Source organism: Brassica napus, chromosome A2 (assembly GCF_020379485.1).
Source record: "Brassica napus cultivar Da-Ae chromosome A2, Da-Ae, whole genome shotgun sequence".
Lineage (NCBI taxonomy): Eukaryota > Viridiplantae > Streptophyta > Magnoliopsida > Brassicales > Brassicaceae > Brassica > Brassica napus.
Window position 1 is genome coordinate 24,107,566 of NC_063435.1, and position 20,959 is coordinate 24,128,524.

The 20,959-nt window shown below is 34.8% G+C and overlaps 4 protein-coding genes and 1 non-coding gene across 5 annotated transcripts; 3 read left to right on the plus strand and 2 right to left on the minus strand.

Annotated features, from left to right (window-relative positions):
* The first annotated feature begins 384 nt into the window (after positions 1–384).
* On the plus strand, positions 385–580 carry LOC125589662. Its single transcript, XR_007325837.1, has one exon. It is a non-coding gene; the product is annotated as a U2 spliceosomal RNA (small nuclear RNA).
* Positions 581–1,434: 854 nt separating this feature from the next.
* On the minus strand, positions 1,435–4,337 carry LOC106352195 (protein PHYTOCHROME KINASE SUBSTRATE 1-like). Its single transcript, XM_048744127.1, has one exon. It carries the CDS (start codon positions 4,192–4,194, stop codon positions 2,863–2,865), a length of 1,332 nt encoding a protein of 443 aa, XP_048600084.1. The 5' UTR covers positions 4,195–4,337; the 3' UTR covers positions 1,435–2,862.
* Positions 4,338–7,452: 3,115 nt separating this feature from the next.
* LOC106348772 (pentatricopeptide repeat-containing protein At2g02980, chloroplastic-like) lies at positions 7,453–9,768 on the plus strand. Its single transcript, XM_013788579.3, has one exon. It carries the CDS (start codon positions 7,787–7,789, stop codon positions 9,608–9,610), a length of 1,824 nt encoding a protein of 607 aa, XP_013644033.1. The 5' UTR covers positions 7,453–7,786; the 3' UTR covers positions 9,611–9,768.
* A 4,212-nt stretch (positions 9,769–13,980) lies between these two features.
* Positions 13,981–15,246, plus strand: LOC106352194 (ribonuclease 1). The gene is made up of 4 exons (XM_013791866.3): positions 13,981–14,218; positions 14,315–14,470; positions 14,608–14,806; positions 14,896–15,246. The coding sequence occupies exons 1-4, from the start codon at positions 14,099–14,101 to the stop codon at positions 15,117–15,119; spliced, it is 699 nt and encodes a 232-aa protein (XP_013647320.1). The 5' UTR covers positions 13,981–14,098; the 3' UTR covers positions 15,120–15,246.
* Positions 15,247–18,746: 3,500 nt separating this feature from the next.
* On the minus strand, positions 18,747–20,521 carry LOC106348771 (expansin-A15). The gene is made up of 4 exons (XM_013788578.3): positions 20,318–20,521; positions 20,093–20,226; positions 19,698–20,010; positions 18,747–19,508 (listed from the first exon to the last, which is right to left on the minus strand). The coding sequence occupies exons 1-4, from the start codon at positions 20,323–20,325 to the stop codon at positions 19,202–19,204; spliced, it is 762 nt and encodes a 253-aa protein (XP_013644032.1). The 5' UTR covers positions 20,326–20,521; the 3' UTR covers positions 18,747–19,201.
* Between the last annotated feature and the right edge of the window lie 438 nt (positions 20,522–20,959).

Sequence of the window (20,959 nt, forward strand, 5' to 3'; positions counted from 1 at the left end):
TGAAGATCCAGAGTTCAGACAAGGCGGTCACTGAAGATGACGAGGAAAGGACCGCAGCCGGACCAAGAAACTGAAAGACAACGGGTTCCGGCGACGGTACGCGCGCTCACGCGCCGGCCGTACGCCGAAACCCAAGTGAGATCTACTTTCTCTCTCTTCTCTCTCTCTCTCTTCTGGTTTCTACCGGCCTACGCTGAGAGTGTGTATTAATTGTTCTTTTATTACAGTTAATGTCCAATTGTTGAAAAATAGGTTAATTAACTTATTAAATTGATTAATAATATCTTCGAAGAGGTCTTGTTATTTGTCCCACATCGGTAGAGCATGACTAGTTCATTCTCAAGGCGTGTGTATATAAGAGAAGCTTGATGGACTAGGCAAATCATACCTTTCTCGGCCTTTTGGCTAAGATCAAGTGTAGTATCTGTTCTTATCAGTTTAATATCTGATATGTGGGCCATCGGCCCACACGATATTAACTCTATTTTTTGAGGGAGAAAGCCCGTTAAGATAGCTTGCTATCTGGGTCTTCACGAGTCGCCCCTGCGTTGCACTATTGCACGGGCCTGGCTCATCCCGCCAATTCTCTAGTTTAATTTTGGGTCCCTCATCTTTTAAGAAATTAATTTGTAACCCGGCGGTAATCGGATTGTACTTTTTTCTCATGTAAGTGGTTAACTAATCGAGTTGGGCTAACTGGTATGTTATCTTATAATGGTGTAGTTGGGCCTAAATGATATTTAGCTTACTGGGCCTCTTTTGGCTAAGATTATAATCAGTTTAATCTCTGGAATCAATTTAAGAGTCGTCTATGCACTTGAATTTGTGAAAGTCCAACTTTTCCTTTAATCAGAAATTAATTATGAAACTTCCTTTTGAGACTCAGTACTGTAATCAAAATCTAGACCGAGAGATAACATTGCACATTTGGTTCCATACGTTACGTGTTTTAAATGTCTGGAGATACCGATTGCATATCAGATGTCCTTGTTATAAGGCATCAGAGATGCCAATTTCAGAATATCATATATGCTGGGCCCACTGTGAATATTTGAAGCATTATTTGTATATCAGAGATTCTAATAATTGTGATGGAGAGATTTTGATGTTCAATTTCTCTTATATTAGATTCTATGATCTTATCATTAGTTTATGTAATACGTAATTTTTTTCACAGATTATAGTTTATGTAATACGTAGTTTTTTACATAAACTATAATCTGTGAAAATAAATTGTATTAATGTTGGACCAAGCTCGTTACTTTAAAGCTTGGATTAGGCTAATTACTTTAAAACTAAAGCTCATATAACTCCCAAAACTAAAGCTAATCCTCGGAGAAACAACTATAATAGCATTTTGTAAACTAAATGGATTGGTACAAAGTTGCCATATACAAAACATACAGCATGCAACATTCAGATATGCATTGATAATAACAAAAGAAAATCAAATCGTTGTTCATCCTTTAGTTCTTACAAGCATATATATGCATACACCGATGAATCTACTCATTGTAATTACAGAGATTAGTGTCAATTAGGTAAGGAAAAACAATTGTTGTCAATCACACTAGTTAGCGACCACACAAGACTCTTCTCTCTATAGTCTATACGCAAGAGTCTTCTGCTTCTCATGTGTCTCTTTGGGAACAGCTTTCAGTTCACCTCAAGAAAGTGAATGTTTCACCACAAACTCTGAAGGAAGTAAGATAAGAACTTCTCTCAGACATTCTCTGTCATGTGGGATCCGATTTTCCGTACCCACTTGCCTTATAAAAGTAGGTGGGCGCTTTGAAGCATGGCCAACCAATCAATAAAAATGAGTACAAAACGTCTTCTTGCTTTTGCTGTTCTTTTCTTCTCCACATATGGTGAGTAGTTAGATCATGATGTGATTCTAAAATTTACTTTAATATTTTATAGCCTCAATTATTTTCCTTGAGAAGGATACAATGCTTATCTTCATCAACATCTGCATACATTTTTGGATCAAACCCATACTGTATTAGCTTTGATGTCTTGGGTTTTTTTTATCCATGATGTTTCTTGAAATCTTACTGTTTTGAACAAACCCGAATCAGGTACCGAAAAAAGCAAGAACATCTAGAAAGTAAACACGATTGGGGCAAAATCCAATTTTAGAGTTTGTAAGTTGATTATGTCAATGAATAATTTACAATCTTCTAGACACATATTAATTCAACTTCAAAACCAGATATTTATTTTCTTCTTAGAAAATCAGCTAAAAATACTTTTTTTCCTTAATCTTAAAGGAATATTGGTCTTTTACTGGTGGACTGAAATTTAAATCATTTTCAGAATCAACACTTACCTCTAGAGAAGGTTTAATGGAGTGTGGATAAGATCACTTTGGGTTAATTTCAGTCTTTCCCATAATGAGTTGGCTACAAAGACATACATCTTCTTTGCATTTATTCTCTTAGCAAGGCCCTTTGGTTCTTAAGTTTCACTCACATCACTTCATACCTATATTCAAAGAAACAGTTATGGGTTTTTGTCTGCTTTGCCTTTATCACAGACAAACAATGGCCTTTAGGGTCATGATCTTTGGATATATTAGGTAAAATGACACTTTCATTATTTAAGTTTCCTCATTAATAGCTCTTTCTGACAAACGTTTGATTTATAACCCTTTGAAGCTAATTGACAAAACTTTTTTCTCTCTAAAAAATATAACAAAACGTGGTGGAGCCAATGTTTTATAATTGTCTAATCATTTTTGCTGCATTCCGGATCTGTGTTTTTAACTTGATTAAAATGCTGTTTTTTTACTTTCTAACCAAATTCCACTTTTTGAGTTTTCTTTTGTGATCAAGAACACGACAAGACATTACATAAGTTTTACAATTTTACTGAAAATTTTCTTCGTGTTTCCAAACTCTTAGGTTTAGTAGTCTCCATTGGGAATCTTGGAACATAACTTGGGGATGTCTTGTTCTTGTTCTTGTTCATGCTACTTCTTCTCTCTGAATCACCAGACACCATAACAGACTTATAACCCTTGCAGCTCAACAAGAAACCGCCACTTCTGCTGCTGCTATTCGTTTTCCGAATCTGCGGTGCATTTTTAGTAGGGACCCGAGGAATATGAGAAGAGCGGTTTCTTCTTACAGGGCTTGTTGCACATTCTGACATAACCGAGAAACCTGCTGCACTTTCCGTCACTACGCTCCACTCTATGCTTACTTCGCTCGGAGCATAATCACTTACTTGCCTTGTAAGAAAAGGTTTTGGTTTACCTGTAAGATTGTCTATCTCGAACAGATCCGAGCTAGAATCACTCCCTTCACTTCTTGATTCCCATGGAGGCATTGTGAGTTTCTTCTCGATGTTTACAGGAGATCCAAACACTTCAGGAGACATCCTATGTACCAAGTCTTCTTGCTTCTGAATCTTGATCGGTTCTGTGCTCAGATTCACTGAAGAACTCATCTGATTCTCGATCTTGCTCCTTGTGGAAGTAGAGATATTTTGATCAGAGCTTCTCTTAACCGAGATCTTGTCATCCACATCAGAACAGCATTTACACCTAAGGTTTGAGAGAAAGCTCTTCTTATTGTTGTTCACCTTTTGAATCTGACCACTATTAGTCTTCTTGTCTTGCAAGGAACCGTTGCAGCTATTCACCAGTTTGTTCTTAAGCAACAAGCTCTGACTATTCCAGCTTGATTCAGTACAGACACTCGCCGTTCCAGTAGATTTCTTCTCTGTCTGCTTCATTTCAACAACAAACCGCTCAACTTCGGGTTTTGTCAGAGACAGAACACTAGAACTCTGGTCTGAGTCCATGTCTCCACTGAAGTACTTCTCAGCTCCAAACACACCAATCTCTGGTTCTTCAGGAGCTTTCTTAACCACCTTCTTCTCATCACCAATCTCCTGATCATCTTCAGGATTGTTGTTAATGATTAGGGGTTTGCACGGTTCCATGAGCGTCTTGGTTGTGACAACAGCTTCTTCCTTGCTTCTCAAGCAAGAAGAAGAAGGAGAAGAAGAGACAGGGACATTGAGGCTGGGATAGTTGTTGTCCTTGGTGAAATCAAAAGATATCTTTGGTGTTGAAGCAGATGATGATATTAAGGTCACCATTTTTTTAATAGGGTTGCTTTGATTATCTTCTTCTTTTCTCTTTGCTGGTGTGTGAATTAGATTAGAGTATAAATAAGGAAACATGACAAAGTGTTGAAAGCTGGTTTCTATGAAGCTTAAGTGTTAATGATCACTGTGACTGGGTTCCACTTTGAGACACTGGCCAGTTGTTTGTATGTGAACTGAATATAAAAATACTGTTCTTGGATAAATGTCTGTCAATTATATTAAATACTATAACGATAGTGTAATACCGTGACCGCTAAATAAATGATATATTATTATAATAACTACGGAATTAATTTGAAAATGACTAAAAGTGACTTATAATAAGTATCATTTTTACAAAAAACATCATTACTAACGTTTATCCTGAAAAAAATAAAATCATTAGATTTTTTTTAGAAAATTACGCTTTACATTTTACAAAGAGTGACGTATATCCATCCATGTCGACTACTAGTCTCCTGCGTAATTATCTAAAATGGATGCATTTATAGTAACTCAGCAGACAGACATCTTTGACGTATAATATTTACCCAGCCGACACAACACAATGGACGGCTATATATACTCCAAACGCAGTTTAACTATATATAACCATAATTAACGACTGGACCTGCCTGATAACCACGATATACTTTTATGCATCTTTCGAACTCTATATACATGTTAGGCTGCAAGATTTCGGACACACATGTTAGGGGATTGAGTTGAAAAGCGAATCTAGATTAACTTGGATTTAGTTTTTAGGTTTTTGTTTAAGAAAACTAAAATATATTAAATTAAAAGATTATGCTAGTGGTTGAAATTCACTTAAGAGGAACAAAAATACAAAACAAGAAGCACGAGGGATGTGTGTATTTTGTTGCATGGGGGAGATATTGACAAAGACCATCGAGTTGGGTTTTCTTAAATTATAATAGTATTCTGATACGCTCAATAATTTTTGTGTAATATTGTATATTAGAAAATCCATTTGGATCATATCTTGTAAGATTCTAAATACCAGATAACTATAAATAAATGTATTAGAGTGTTATTTTCTTCAGAACATTACGATATCAGATTTTAATAAATTGCCAATCGTGGAAACTGTGTTATGTAATTTATAAAATATGCTAGAGTTGTATCATAACCCACATATAAATGGTAGAAATGTTAAGCTTGGCCCCACAGTTTACGTGTTTGATTCTCATCCTCAAAGACTAGGGGTGGGCGTTCGGGTACCCGTTCGGGTTCGGGTCGGGTATTTCGGATTTTCGGGTATTTCGGTATAGAGGTGTAGAACCCGTTCGGGTATTTCTGTACTTCGGGTCGGGTTCGGGTATTTTTAGTTCGGTTTCGGTTATTTCGGATCGGGTTCGGATATTTAGATTTAAAAAAAAAATTAAAATTTTCATTTTTCAAATTTCTTGTATTTAAATATATAACTTTCACTTAACTATTTTTTGTATTTTTAATAGATTGAATGGTTAATAGATTTGGACATAACATTTTCAAACTAAAAAGACATTAATTTGGTTATTGTTTTTAAATTTTGGATGTAACTTTTTGTTAATTGTTGAAATAAAAAGTTTGACATGTATTTTAAGTGCATAGCAAATCATCTTCTACGTAATTGTATGTATATCATATGAATTTAAAGTATGTGTAGTATCAATATAAATATTTTATATAAAATGAAAGATGTAAATTAAAAATATAAGGTTAATTATACATATATTCGGTTATCTTCGGATATCCATTCGGGTTCGGATATTACCCGTTCGGGTTCGGATATCCAATCTCTCCTAATTTAATACCCGTTCGGATATTTTGCTACTTCGGTTCGGATTTCGGTTCGGGTTTTTCGGATCGGGTTCGGGTGCCACTTCGGATTTCGGGTAAAGTGCCCACCCCTATCAAAGACAAGTAGTACTTCTCTTCATTCTGACAAAAATACTTATTTATTATATATCTTTTTTAAAAATACTATTAATTTTATTACCTTCTTATTTTGAAACTTATTTTGTTACCTTTTTTTAAAAAAAAACTTCTTATTTTATTACCTTTTTCCCTTAAAAAGAAGGATAAAGTATTGTCGTTTCTAGATCAACATCGCTTTTTCGGTCTTTCTTGCCAGTTATTGAAGTTCAGACCTCTGCATTTTGCTTGTATTATTCACTATAGAAAGAGTCCGTCATCATCAAATTTTTGGTGAGTTTCTACAAATGTCCACAAGGTGTTTGTTTACTTTTTTCTTTTTGGTAAAATGGTGTTTGCTTACTTTGAAGCTCAGTATGACCTTTTTCTCTGTAGAATCGCGTTTATAGGCCTTAGTTTAGGCTCTAACTTTCACGTGTTTATGTTTAGGTATTGTGTTTCTCTTTGTTAAAACTTAAAACTTTTGTTTTTGGGAAAACATTATCTTTCATAAAACTTTTGTCTTCGCCGGAAATATTATTGGAGCCATCTCTTTGTACTGCCAGATTTGTATTTCAAATGTATTTTTTCAAGGTTTAAGGGAAAAACTTCAGTGTGAAAAAATAGTATTTTTGAACTGAAAGATATAATATTGTTTTATGTATGGATTAGTATTGTGTTTAAATTCATCTTAATGAATTTTTGAAAGCTCTATAAGGATATCGAAATTCACATGTAGTTTTAGTATTCTGATCCCATATGTTAACTATAAGTACGAGCAATATGTAACAGTCGTCACACAATCGAATTAGATATTTTAAATGTTTGGAATGTAACATCCACCACAATAATTTACAAAAAAAGACATCTTTGAATTTCTCAAAAAAAAAAAAAGACATCTTTGATACTATTCAAGGAAAAGAATAAATGTCATTTGCTTACAATTTTTTTAAAACAATCAACCACTACAAACAAATGTCTCAAGTCAACCCACAATTACTCTGGATAATGATTCAACTAAAAACTTAATGAAATCGGGTTTTCAAATATAAAGCTATGAGCAATTTTGTTGGTGGTTTTTAGATGAGTTTCTAACCATTAAAAAGAGACAAAAAGGAAAAACAGTTTCTGCCGGATGAATTTTTCCTTTAAACTTAAATACTCATTTAAATGATGTTTTCTTGCTATTTGTTAAATTTTACTTTATTGTTTAAAACTATATATATAGAATTTAGTAAAAAAAAACCATATATATAATTAAATACCAATAGAAGCTGTTATAAGATATTTTTTTGGGTCTCTAATTGTTAATGTTACTCTAACGGACATGTTTTATGATAAAAGGTCTAAGACATTAGTGATACTTGTTATGTCACATCTCTCTTCTCTGTAAACATTAATCTCAAATAACATTGAGAGGGAAAATATTCTAAGGTGACCTTCACCAAATTCTTTAAATTCTCTTTTAGCCTTTTCATATTTTTGAAAACACTCTCCCGTTTACTTATAAGCAAGAAGAATCAGACGAGTTCTTCGTATTGTTGTTGTGTAGATGTATGTAGAACTTGGGTAAATGTTCTGGGTTGACCGTTGACCAACAAATGCAAAATGCGTAGCCAAAGCTGCAGTTTCCGGTTTAATACGGTTCGGTTGAGTCAATACTCGTGATTTAGTATAATCCGGTTCGGTATATTGCTCATTAAGTTTTGCAACATCACGAGTCAGGCTTATCGTTATCGTCTCCAATGAGAAGCTAACATTCAGAGCTTTAATGGCGATATCTTCACCTTCGTTAATACCATCATTCCCTGACGGAGAAACCATCTCTAACCCTTTAAAACCCGACACTTCGAATCCACCAAACCCGATTCTTCAAATCTCCAAATGCACTTCCCTAAGAGAGCTGATGCAGATACACGCTTACGCCATCAAATCTCACCTCTACAACCAGAAAGATCATTCCTTTATCACAAAGCTGATAAATTTCTGCACCGAAACTCCCACGACGTCTTCGATGGCTTACGCACGCCACCTGTTCGACGTAATGCCTGAACCAGACATCGTGAGGTTTAACTCCATTGCTCGTGGGTATTCTCGTTCGTTGAACCCTATTGAGTCTTTCACTCTCTTCGTTGACGTCTTAGAAGGTGGGATGGTCCCTGATCACTACACGTTCCCGTCTCTTCTCAAAGCTTGCGCAGCTGCAAAAGGGCTTGAAGAAGGTAGACAGTTGCATTGTCTTTCGATGAAGCTAGGGATTGATGATGATGTCTATGTTTGCCCTACGCTTATCAATATGTACACCGAGTGTGAAGACGTGGACGCTGCTAGACGCGTGTTTGATCGGATCCTTGAACCGTGTGTTGTTTCTTACAACGCGATGATAACTGGCTACGCGAGGAGAAACAGACCGAACGAGGCGTTATCCTTGTTCCGTGAGATGCAAGGTAAGAGCTTGAAGGTGAATGAGATCACCCTTTTGAGTGTTCTCTCTTCTTGCTCGCTTTTGGGGTCGTTAGGTTTAGGGAAGTGGATACATGAGTATGCGAAGAAACACGGGTTCTGTGAGTATGTGAAAGTAAACACGGCTTTGATCGATATGTTTGCTAAATGCGGTAGCTTGGATGATGCCGTGTCTCTGTTTGAGAAGATGAGGCATAAGGATACACCAGCTTGGTCGGCGATGATTGTAGCTTACGCGAATCACGGGGAAGCGGAGAAGTCTATGTTGATGTTTGAGAGGATGAGATCTGAGAGTGTTCAGCCTGACGAGATCACATTTCTCGGTCTGTTAAACGCTTGCAGTCACAGAGGTTTAGTTGAAGAAGGGCGTGAGTACTTCTCAAGGATGGTTAACGAGTTCAAGATTGTTCCGAGCATTAAGCATTACGGTTCTATGGTGGATCTTCTCGGTAGAGCTGGACATTTAGATGATGCGTATAGATTCATTGATACACTTCCGATAAGCCCAACGCCATTGTTATGGAGGATTCTCTTGTCGTCTTGTAGCAGCCATAACGATTTGAAGCTAGCTGAGAAGGTTAGCCAAAGGATCTTTGAGATGGATGACTCACACGGTGGTGATTACGTGATCTTATCAAACCTATACGCGAGAAACAAGAAATGGGAAGATGTGGAATCTTTGAGAAAGGTGATGAAAGATCGAAGAGCGGTGAAAGTCCCAGGGTGCAGCTCCTTAGAGGTGAAGAACGTGGTTCATGAGTTTTTCTCAGGGGATGGTGTGAAGTCTAATACACACACAAAGCTTCACAGAGCACTAGATGAGATGGTGAAAGAGCTAAAGCTTGCAGGGTATGTTCCTGATACATCAGTGGTGGTTCATGCGGATATGAGTGACCATGAGAAGGAGGTTACGGTTAGGTATCACAGCGAAAAGCTTGCGATTGCGTTTGGAGTGTTGAATACTCCTCCAGGGACAACGGTTCGGGTTGTGAAGAATCTGAGGGTGTGTAGAGATTGCCACAATGCAGCTAAGTTAATCTCTGTTGTGTTTGGGAGGAAAGTTGTTCTTAGAGATGTTCAGAGGTTTCATCATTTTGAAGATGGTAAATGTTCTTGTGGTGATTTTTGGTGATGCCCATACGCAGAAACAACAATGTAGTTTGTTGTATTTTTGAGTGTATAGTTTCTACACAGTGATTTTAAAAAGCCGACCTAAAATGTTTATTCGATCTAGTGTTTAGTTTACACAATGGTCGATTACTAATACAATCTTCCGAGGAATTAAAAGCATCAACTCTCCAATTATCTTGCTACCAAAATCCTTTTTCTATATTGATCATCGATCTAACTCTGGGGGCACCGAACAACAATGGCTTTTGATAGAAGCATCAAGCGAAAAGGATGAAGAAGTTCGTTTTGAAAACACACCAGAGAAAAAAAAAAAGAAAAGAAAACACACCAGAGATAATAGAGGCACATTCATCACGAAAACAGGTACCCTTGAGATTTAAGAACTCTTCTCGTGAAGTCTCTTTTTTTGAACAGGTGATTCAAGAAATCTCATCTCCAGTTGAGTTACAAAACAAAGTTTCTCATGAATTTCTATTTAAATTAAAACTCCTGGCACTGAAGTCCTAGAACACATGGGTGATGATTGTTTACATGGTTTTTGGATATTAGTTTTTGGTTTTTAGATTTTGAATTTTAGATTTTAGTTTTTGGTTTTTAGATTTTGGTTTTTGATTTTGCTGTAGATTTTAGTTTTTCAAAAAACTTGAATGGTGATTCTAAATTCTGGTTTTTGGTTTTTAATTTTTTTTTTTTGTATATTATGAAATCTAAAGTTTGATTAGTAGTTTATTTAATTTTAAAGTTATTTATTATTTTTAAGAACTTCACTTATAAGTTAATTTCTTTTTAAATAACTTAAAATCACTTATAATATTTTCATATTAAAAATGTTAAACAAAGTATTTTCATATTACATATGTTATATGATTCTTACTAAACATTATTTTATAGTAATTACCATTTTATTTATTTTCCAATATTAATTCATAAATGTAGTATGAGACCAAACAATCAAATAAAAATATCTTTGTTACTTTTCTTGTATATTGAATTTTTATTTTAATAAAGTTTATAGATTTTAATGGTAAATAGATGCTTTCAGTGTGAACGTAAATGTAGTAAAAACATATAGCCATGAAATAAGACGAAGAAACTGCTATTAAAATTTTTAAAATCTGCAAAAAAAAAAAGAGGAAATTTTGTTTTTTTAGAGCAAAAAAATAATAACTATGTCCTTTTAAACTAATATCTATTTTTTGCCAGTTTTGTTTATAATACCTTTTAATATTTTTGAAAATAAATTTAATAAATAGTTTTACAAACAAATTTTTTTTGGAAAAATGGTAACTATTGATAAAATACATATATGAACTTAGTGATATTTTTTCAGTTCTAAAAATATTTAAATCATAAATTTCATATTATGTTCTAAATAAAGTAGAAATGGCATTCTACGAAGTAGAAAATGAAATATACTTTTTTATTGAATCTACAATGTTTAGAATATGTGATCTACGTAAATAAGAGTATTCTAAAAATATTTAAAATACACATTCCACGCTTAACCTACCGATCTAAAATCTTTAGAAATCAAAATCTACACATTAGTATAAATCTAAAACACGTAGAAACCGACTTCTACAGATTTACTGTAAATCTAAACATGTAGAAATCAAAATCCACACATTACTATAATTTTAAAAAACATGTTGAAATCGGTTTCTACAGATTAGTTGTATTCTACGGATAAGAAATCAATTCCTAAAAATATGGAAACAAAATATTTGGGAATATTCACTTTCATATTTTTTAAAAAAAAAATTGATTTAAAAAAAAAACAAAAAAACGAATTCATTATTTATTATATTTATAAATTACAATTTTAAGAGCATTATTGCCATTTTGAAAATAATTAGCTTAATGAAACATAAAGTATATGAGATTAGTCTAAAGGGACATAGTTATTATTTTTTTGCTCTAAAAAACAATTTTCCCAAAAAAAATTTACAAAAGCCATCGTTTACTGCTATAAAACTAGTGAAATCTAGATTTTGGTTTTTGCTTACAATTGAACAGTTATTTCAAAAACTAGTTTCCCTACTTTTTAGAAAATCAATTTCTTCAGAATCTTGATTGGATAATAAAGTAGATTTTGAGAATCAAAAACCAAAAACCATTTTAAAAACTACAAACAATCATCCAAGATGATTCATCCTCATAGACTTGTAGACTTGATTTTAGAAATATTGCATTGGGCTTAGGGCCGGGCCTGAATGGAAGCTGATCAAGCATTAGCTTGAGGGCCTTTCAGCTTGAAAATTAATTTAGGGGACAATTTCGTTAAAGCCAAAATTCTGTATAATATAACACTATTTTTTTTTAAAATAGTTTATAGGGCCAAAAAAAATTTAGTTGCTTCCAACTTTATATATGTCAGGCACGGTCCTTGGGCTTCAATAGTTGCTGCGTCAATTGACCGATGATTCCTTTATTTTGTAGAGATCACAATAGCATATGCTGTATACGCGATAGTCGAAGTGTTCGAGTTATTTTTGGACTTTGATGATTGGAAAAAGCAAGTTTGTGACCTATTAATATGTTATTTTCATCATATTTACGTGGACATGTTATGATACAATGAATCCTCCCCAGTATTAAAAAGGTTTCACATAGTGTAAATTCTTCAGAAAATCATGGAAAGACCAAATAACCTAACCAAGCTACTTTATTTATCTGACTTTGCTCATTTTTCACAAATAACCATTAACCAAGGCCACATACTTATGAGAGATCTTGACCCTCTCCATGCACTATTGTTGATCTCATACGTCCAGTGTTGAAACTTATGTTCATTCATTTCCTTTGGCTTTCAGTCAACGATTCAGTAACCATCAACGCTAGTCGTTGATAAAAGTAACTCAGTATATTCATTGTAAAAATCATCTATTTTTATGGATCAAGCACTTTAAAGTTTGATATAAAGAAACTTGTCTTCTCTCTTTAGTTATGTCAAGCGTGTCTTTATACTAAGTGACAGTGGTGGAGCCAACCACATTTTCAGTGGATTCAGTTTCATTTCAACTATGCCTTATAGTATTGCATACGCTATTTTTTAATATTTTACCATATGTTTTTTTCGAGATTCAAGTGTTTTATATAAGAATTCATATGCTAAGAGAGTTCCGAAGTATCAAAAGCCTTCTGCAACCTTTGTGACTTTTATCAATCATCATCTTTCTTTTAATCCATTGCTTAAAATTTTGTTCATTTGAATCATATAAGTTTTGTCTCAATCACGTACTTATATCACCTACAGACTTTAAAAAATATATCTGGTCCTCTCTCTTGTGTGTGAATAGATGCTAGTTTTGGTAAATCATTTTCCCTATATAATACAACTTTAAATTAGTTTCCTTTTCATTTGTTTGCCGAAGTAATGAAAGATAAACAATGCGTTGACTTAGTGATCTACATAGTCATCAACTTAACACATCACATCAATAAAACCAAGGAATCATACAGTTCAATCGTCTACTTTTAAAACACTTGTTACATGGGAAGCTAGAAAAATGTCGGCAACAACCCGGGACCAATAATATACCGTGTTTGAAGCTAAGTTGTATTATTTTCAAACTGAGTTGTTTTACTTTGGAAAATAGGCTAAATCAATATGTTCACTGTAATTAGCACTCGATAAACTTTGGCATGAAAGTCAATTAACGGATTTATAAGGGGATGGATATAAGTCTATAACCAAAGTTTAACACAATGAATAAAATGTAGAGTTTGTTTGTCCCTACGTCGAAAATGACAATTTACTTGATAAATTGGATGTTTATATAAAACAAAATAACATGCTACCAAATAATCATAAGTTTGTCTAAGGTAAAACTCCTTTAAAATATCTATAGTTTAGAAAATTTTACTCGAAACAAATTTAGTTGATGAATTTTCTCATTAAAATCCTATTTAAAACCATATGGATACATTCATCGAAAACATGCTTCCTTGTTTTCTTCTCTATTATCATCGCATGGAACTTCTCTTATATTTTTTTTATACAAACGCATAAAATCATGTTAAAAATAAATTATTAGATTAGATAAGATATAAAATGTAAATAATTGGGTTTCAAAAATATATTGATCAGTTACGAGGATACGAACCGAACCTTCTATCTAACCAACAAGTGTGAACGTTACGACTTCAAATTTAAAAAAAAAAACACACATCATGTCCACACGCAATCTCATTTCCTTTTTTGAACTCTAATCTCATGTCCTTGTTAAGAGCTTAAAATAAAATCTCGTAAATATACGTATACAGATACACTTCATATAAAAGGTATATACCATAAAACTCCCAGATTCGCTTCAAGTATGAAGTATCTGTCATTAAACTATTACGCAAAATGTGAAAGAGAGGTCTCTGTTCACATCTCTCTGCTTTTGTTTCCCTATATATAATTCATAATCACCATCTCAGTCCTATAACTTCAAATCTCCACAACTACAAACTTCTAAAAAAGATTTCTTAGTTTCATTTGACAATGAAGCTTCTTCAAGCATCACTGTGTCTGATCAGTCTGATCAGTCTTCTCCTAGTCCTACCTTCGATCTTCGCTGCTTCTTCCTCTGAAGACTTTGATTTCTTCTACTTCGTCCAACAAGTAACTAAACCGTTACTAGTTTTATTTATCATATCCTCCAACAATATTTAACACATTATTATTCTAATATATTGTTTTTATGTATGGAATATAAAGTGGCCAGGATCATACTGTGACACACAGAAGAGTTGTTGTTATCCAACTTCAGGCAAGCCAGCAGCTGATTTTGGTATTCATGGTCTTTGGCCTAACTACAAAGATGGAACTTATCCATCTAACTGTGACGCCACTAAACCATTCGATTCATCAACGGTAATTACATGCAACTTTTCTGTTGTTTTATTTTTGGACTAAGCTTGATCCAAGTAACCCGGTTCGGATTTAGATAAAACCGGTTAATATCCTCAAAATAGAAACATAACCGGTTGTTTTGGTTATGTTTGGTACAGATATCGGATCTAGTCAGCTCAATGAAGCGGAACTGGCCTACACTTGCTTGCCCAAGCGGCTCAGGAGAGGCGTTCTGGGAACACGAATGGGAGAAGCACGGTACTTGCTCCCAATCGGTTATCAACCAGCATGAGTATTTCCAAACCTCTCTTGGCCTTAAGCAGAAAACCAATCTTCTTGGAGCTCTTACTAAAGCCGGTACGCTTTTAATCTACTCCCCCTCTTTATTGATTGATTCGGTTCTTCCCGGTCCAATGATCTAATTAATACTGGTTTATTACGTATAGGGATTAATCCGGATGGGAACTCGTACAGTTTAGAGAGCATAAGAGGCTCGATCAAAGCGTCAACGGGCTTCACTCCTTGGATTGAGTGTAACAGAGATGGGTCTGGGAATAGCCAATTGTACCAAGTCTATCTATGTGTTGACCGGTCTGCTTCCGGTTTAATCGAATGCCCGGTTTTCCCTCATGGAAAATGTGGAGCCCAGATTGAATTCCCTTCTTTTTAATTATCTGTTTTTGTAATTTCTTAATGTATTGAATTGAGCCGATCTTTTCTTGATGAAGATCGGTTTCGTTAAATATAATTTATGCTGTAATAAACTTTTATGGAATTTGATTTCATTATGCTTAGTATTTATGGATTAATCTGTAGCTTATTTATTTATTATGGTTTATTGTTTACAAAAATACTAAAAGCATGATTTAGGTTAAAAAGACATTTGAACCCAAACAAAAAGAGTCCCGTGTTCCTTAAGCAACGGCCTATACCTTGCCTTTATCTTCCTTTCCAAGTTAAAAGAGAAGTACTGAGGAAAACGTTTCAGCTCCTTCAGACACGACGACGTCGTTGTAACGCGTTATCTTTCTTCTTCTCCATTGGTGATATCCCTATTCTCCTCTCTGCCTCTGGTTTTGATTGTAGCTACCAAGTTTTCTTTCTTTCTTCTTCTTCTTCTTCTTCTCTCTCTCTCGAGAGATCCTTTATAAGATCTCCCTCATGGTTAGTACCGCTTGGCGTTTAAAAATTTCTTCTTTGGGTGAGTAAAAGTCTCCCATTTCATCTCTCTTTCATTTTCCTTCACCAACAAGTTAACGATTAGGGTTTACAAGAATCCTTCATAAAGATCGTTTTTTTTTTGAAACTCAAGTGATGTAAATGGAATCATGATGATCTGTTGTGTGATAAATTAGTTTTCTTTTACAAAGAAGAATGAAAGAACCATTGGATCCTACTGTAGGGTTTATGAATATTTAACGTAACAGGATGGGAAGGGTAAAATTGAAGATAAAGAAGTTAGATAACACAAACGGACGCCAAGCTACGTTTGGAAAAAGGAAAAACGGGATATTGAAAAAGGCTCATGAGTTATCTATTCTTTGTGACATTGATCTTCTTCTTCTTATGTTCTCTCAATCTCTCCTGGTGGCAAACCTTCAGTGTTGTGGTACACGAAGATAGCTCAGAGATTACTATTTTGGGTCAAGAAACCTTCTTCTTCTTATGTTCTCTCCTGGTGGCAAACCTTCAATGTTGTGGTACACGAAACAAGCTTATTTGATGAGTTAACCACTAGCAATGGAGATATGAAACCGCAAACAAACTTGCAGGAGCAGTTCAGTAACAATAGCATTTCCATATACAATATAAATGTGCAGAATAGTCTGGCGTTATCAGCAAACTTTGCCTCCTCCTCCGGTTTATAACTTTCCAATGAACCACAGAGACTCTCATATGAATGGATTCTTTGAAGCACCTTTACGTGGCCATCTTCTGCTTACATAAACAACAACAATCATGCAAGGTTTGGTTCTAGCAGCAGCTCCTTGCCTTGCTTAGTCTCCATTTTAAATTTTTTTATGTTCTACTAACATCATCAAAATTAAAAATTTCTCAGTGGTATGGTCCCTTTTTGTTTTGTTACAATCCTAGTCTACAGAAGTTCATGTCTTTTGAGTGTTTTTAGGTTTCTGGAACACAAATTATGGGACGTTCAGCGCATCTGCATCTGATGCTATCCTCAGTAACAACAGCCAAGTTTAAAATTAATGTAGTTGCCTCAACATCAGCAGCAACTACTTGCACAAACAAGTCAATAGCAATAACAACAGCTCACAGGTAATCTTCTATGCAAGGATTGGGTCAGGTGTTGGTTGTCATTCATAGTTCTTCACTTGCCTTATTTTATTATTTTGAACATTTTCATAAACTTTGTATAGTCAGAGACTCAGATGCCATCACTAGACGATTTGCATGGGCAAAGCTCAGCAGAAGTTTTGGACGGTAAATTCTTGTTCTAGCTTCAAACACGTTATCATCTCTTCTAGATATGGAATTTCACATACTTAAATACTGGCTATGAGAGAAAGATGTATATTCTGTGAAACAAAAAGGATCATACCATTTGTTAATTGTTTGAATCGTCGTCATGCAGTACAGGCCCTGGTCCTGAGAAAGCCCAAAAAAATGGACCGGAAGCACAAAAGAATTTGATAGCTTGTAAAAAAATAATTGTTCAAAAATGAAGCTTGAGAGCATTCGAACTTAATACTTTAAGATGATCACCCTATAAGAAATGCTTATATATTTTCACAGGGCCAGCCGCTATTATGCAGTAGTTATTTCCATGATTGAAGGTAATTATAACTTGGGCTTGTAATTGGACCTTCGAGGACAGGCCTATTTTGCAACTTGTGGTTATAATGTAACAATATCTCAACGTCAAATAACATATATGTGATGATGATATTATTGATACACTCGACCGATTTTCTTTTGTTCTGTACTTCGCTACTTTGTAACTCTGTTTTACAACGTGTGGCCTCAAACTCGAAGCAGAGATCGGACGGTGCAGAATTGATATAGTTCTGACAGACTCTCCGATGACCGACACGTATTAACGACGTGGACATCTTGACGCCGTTGATGGGCACAAGACAAAACGTAGACGCGTTTCTATTGTACAACAGGGGACTCGAGACAGCGACGTATCGATCAAGTTTACATGTTTCTAAACTTTAAACAGAGGATCTCCAAAACTGCGACTCGGAGGCTATTGAATTTTCTGACAGTTTGTTATGTTTTTGCCAACTATTCCAAAATTTATTTGTACTAGTTAGTTTTTTTTTTTGGAACAACATTTTATTATACATGTACAACTATTTCATTTTGTGCTAATATTTGAAACTAAATTTCGTTTTTTTAATATACTTGAAGAGCAAAGATTCAGTCATTTTACTTGGATTTTGAATTTTAAATCACAGTCACTTTAATGTGATGAACATGGTAGAAGTTAAAATAATGTAGGTAGTGATGGACTGATGGGCATATGATGAGAACGAGATTGGCCAAAACTATTAAATGCCAATATTAAAAGAAAACAGAGAAAGTCTCCGGTGAAGATTCTGACAAATAGAGACGTGCAGATTCTCTTGTCTCTCTTCTCTATAATACTATTGTCATGATGTAAATGCAACACAAAGAAGAAAAAGCTTGGAAATGAAACGGGACAGATAGAGAAATTAAGGAGACAAAGCAAAAAGCTATGAGATGTCTCTTTAGCTTCAAATGTTAAAAACTCGAATATGGAATACAGCTTTGCAGCATCCTCCACCTATCATTTCATACATAACAAGACACATTTATCATAATACATGAAAATTATTGAAGAACCTCTCCACGCCATTAGGTTTTCTAAAAATACTAAAACATGGTTTTAGTTTTTTTTTTTTTGTTTCTTGTTTATCAGATTTTTTGGGTCACCTTTGTTAAATTTTCAATATTTCTATACATTTTTAGTTTTGGTAAAAAATATTTCTACACACATATTTACAACATATAAATGGTTTAAACTAAACTATAATCGTTTCTAATGTCGTATGATCAAACTAAACGGATAAAAACTACACAAGTTTAAGTTGTAAGAGGTTTGTAGGATTATTTAGATGGTTACATGAGCGTTTGATTTCATTTTCTTTGCTTTTGGAATGATATTGATTCTCTCACCTATAATTTCCAACATAGGCCATACTTTCTAGAGTTAATTAAATTCAAGAGTTCTGTTCTTCAAAGGAAAACTATTGAACAATAAAATCACACGAAACAAATGAAAGTTCATACTCGGTTAAGAAAACAGTTATCAAGCTGATAATACACAGCATTTTCATTAAAATTTCATAACATAAAAACGACTCAAAAGAAAGAAAGAAAACACATGGCGGGTGGTGAATTACCATCTCTGCCCTACCCGCTTCTGCTTTTTAACCGGTTTAAACCAAAAGACAGAAGCTTGAAAAAAAGACAATAAAAAGTGATAAAACAAAGGAAACCATTGGTGAAACATAGAGGTCCCTTTGCTAAAAGGAAGCACACACCACTCTACTAGATACTCACTTACTATAAACCCTAACCCTTAAAATGACTAAAAGAGCCCTTAAAATAAGCCATTTTCTCCATTTTACCCTCAGAGTTGAAAGAAGTTTAATGGCTCTCAAATTAAAACCCTAAAAAGCCATAAACCCTCTTTTCTCTCTCTCCTCTCCTCGATACTACCACAAACCCTAAACTATATAAACCGAATTTGACACAGCTTCAACGGAACTGACGGCCGGTGAAGGTTTGTCCGAAGGACCAACTAGCAGGAGCAACGTTGTTAGAGACGACGATTCGACCATCACTAGCAGTAACCTTAAAGGACAAAGCTTGACCATTCAAAAGATTGTTGCTTTGCCAGTTTTGCCCCCAGTTCCTTGACATTTGCTGCCACCTTGTTCTTGAACCTTTAACCGCAACAGAGTGAACATCCCCGGCGCCACCAACATTGGTGACCAAGACAAGGTTAAAGTAAGAGTGGCCGTTGATTGTGAATCTTATGCCTCCCCTTCTCTTACACGGAACCCTACAGATGAAAAATAAATACAATTAGCTAACATGCAACATAAATAACATAATTTAGGAAGACCAGATATTAAATTGCATAAAGTTTGGAACTTTTAAACAGAAACAGAGTTACACATCAAAATTATAAATACCCATTACAAAAAATATAAAAAAAAATATATCAAATTAAGTTTAAAAATGGTGTTACCTTCGGTAAGAAACAGGGACAACACCAGCTTTGTAATGAGCAATGCGTTGGAAGATAGGCTGAGAGAGATCAAAGTGGTGTAGTGGAGGGTTACACCAACCACCTGCGGTGTTAGGCAGAGCGTTGTTGGGAGGGCAGAAGTTGGTGGCTGTGACCACAATAGCACCAGGTAAACACCACGCGCCGTCGCTCTGGCACCGGATCTCGAAACACGCGCCGCAGCTAAGACCGTTGTTGAACAGTGCGGTGCTTAATGCTGCAGTGTTGGTCCCGTATCCTTGGCTGTAGAGGTTACCGTACCCACACGCTCCACCTGGTGACAACAGAGACATTTCATTTAAAAACATTGAAATTATTTTTTTTTGGAGAGAAGGTAACTTTGTTGACACACTTACCCATTGTTCCTGAAGCATCACTCCCACCATAGAAAGTTGCATGTGCGTTGACCCACCCAGCATCGTATCCATGAACAGAGGATGCCATTGCAGCAAAACCCAACAGGAAAACCCCCAAAAGACCCATTATTCTCCTGCAGTTGGAATATTATGAAACAAAATTAGTACTCAATACATTACTAGCAAGTTGTAAGAAAAATGGTTGGATGAGAGAGAGATGTTTACATGAACATTCTGTTAGAGAAAATGCAGAGCTTTTTGGAGAAGTGAGAAAATGGAATGTGAAGGAGAGAGATAGCTGCTTTGATGGGAGTGAAGAAGAAGGTTGATGGTTGGAGTTTAATTTATAGAATGTTTGACCCTTCATGCACTGCTTTAATTACCTTCTCAACTTTTTTTACCGGTAATAATTTAACCTTATTGACCGTGACTTTCTTCCTAGGTTCTTCTCTTAATTATATAAACACGCAAAAAATATTGTTACAAATATTAAAAAGGTTGCTTTTTAAAATATTTTAATAGTGAAATTAAAAACTTATTATTGTTAGTTACATTCGTTCCAGCAGTGCCCTACTTAGTTTCATTTTGCGACATTTACATGTGGGCAACACTTGGAGACTTTTTTTTGTTCTCCAACTAAGTTTAAAAATAAAATTTTGACACTAAAACGTTTTTTTTTACCAATACTTGATTTTTACAAAGGTTCGGGATTCTCAACCTAAAGCAACAAGAAAAAAAAACAGGATTCTTTTCTTTCTTGTGATGATATCTGTAGAGTTTTTTTTTGTGGTGATTTTTTTCCTCCAAAATCGCATGCAAGCTTTTGAAATAAAGTCACGAGACTCGCATAAACGAATTTTGGAGGAA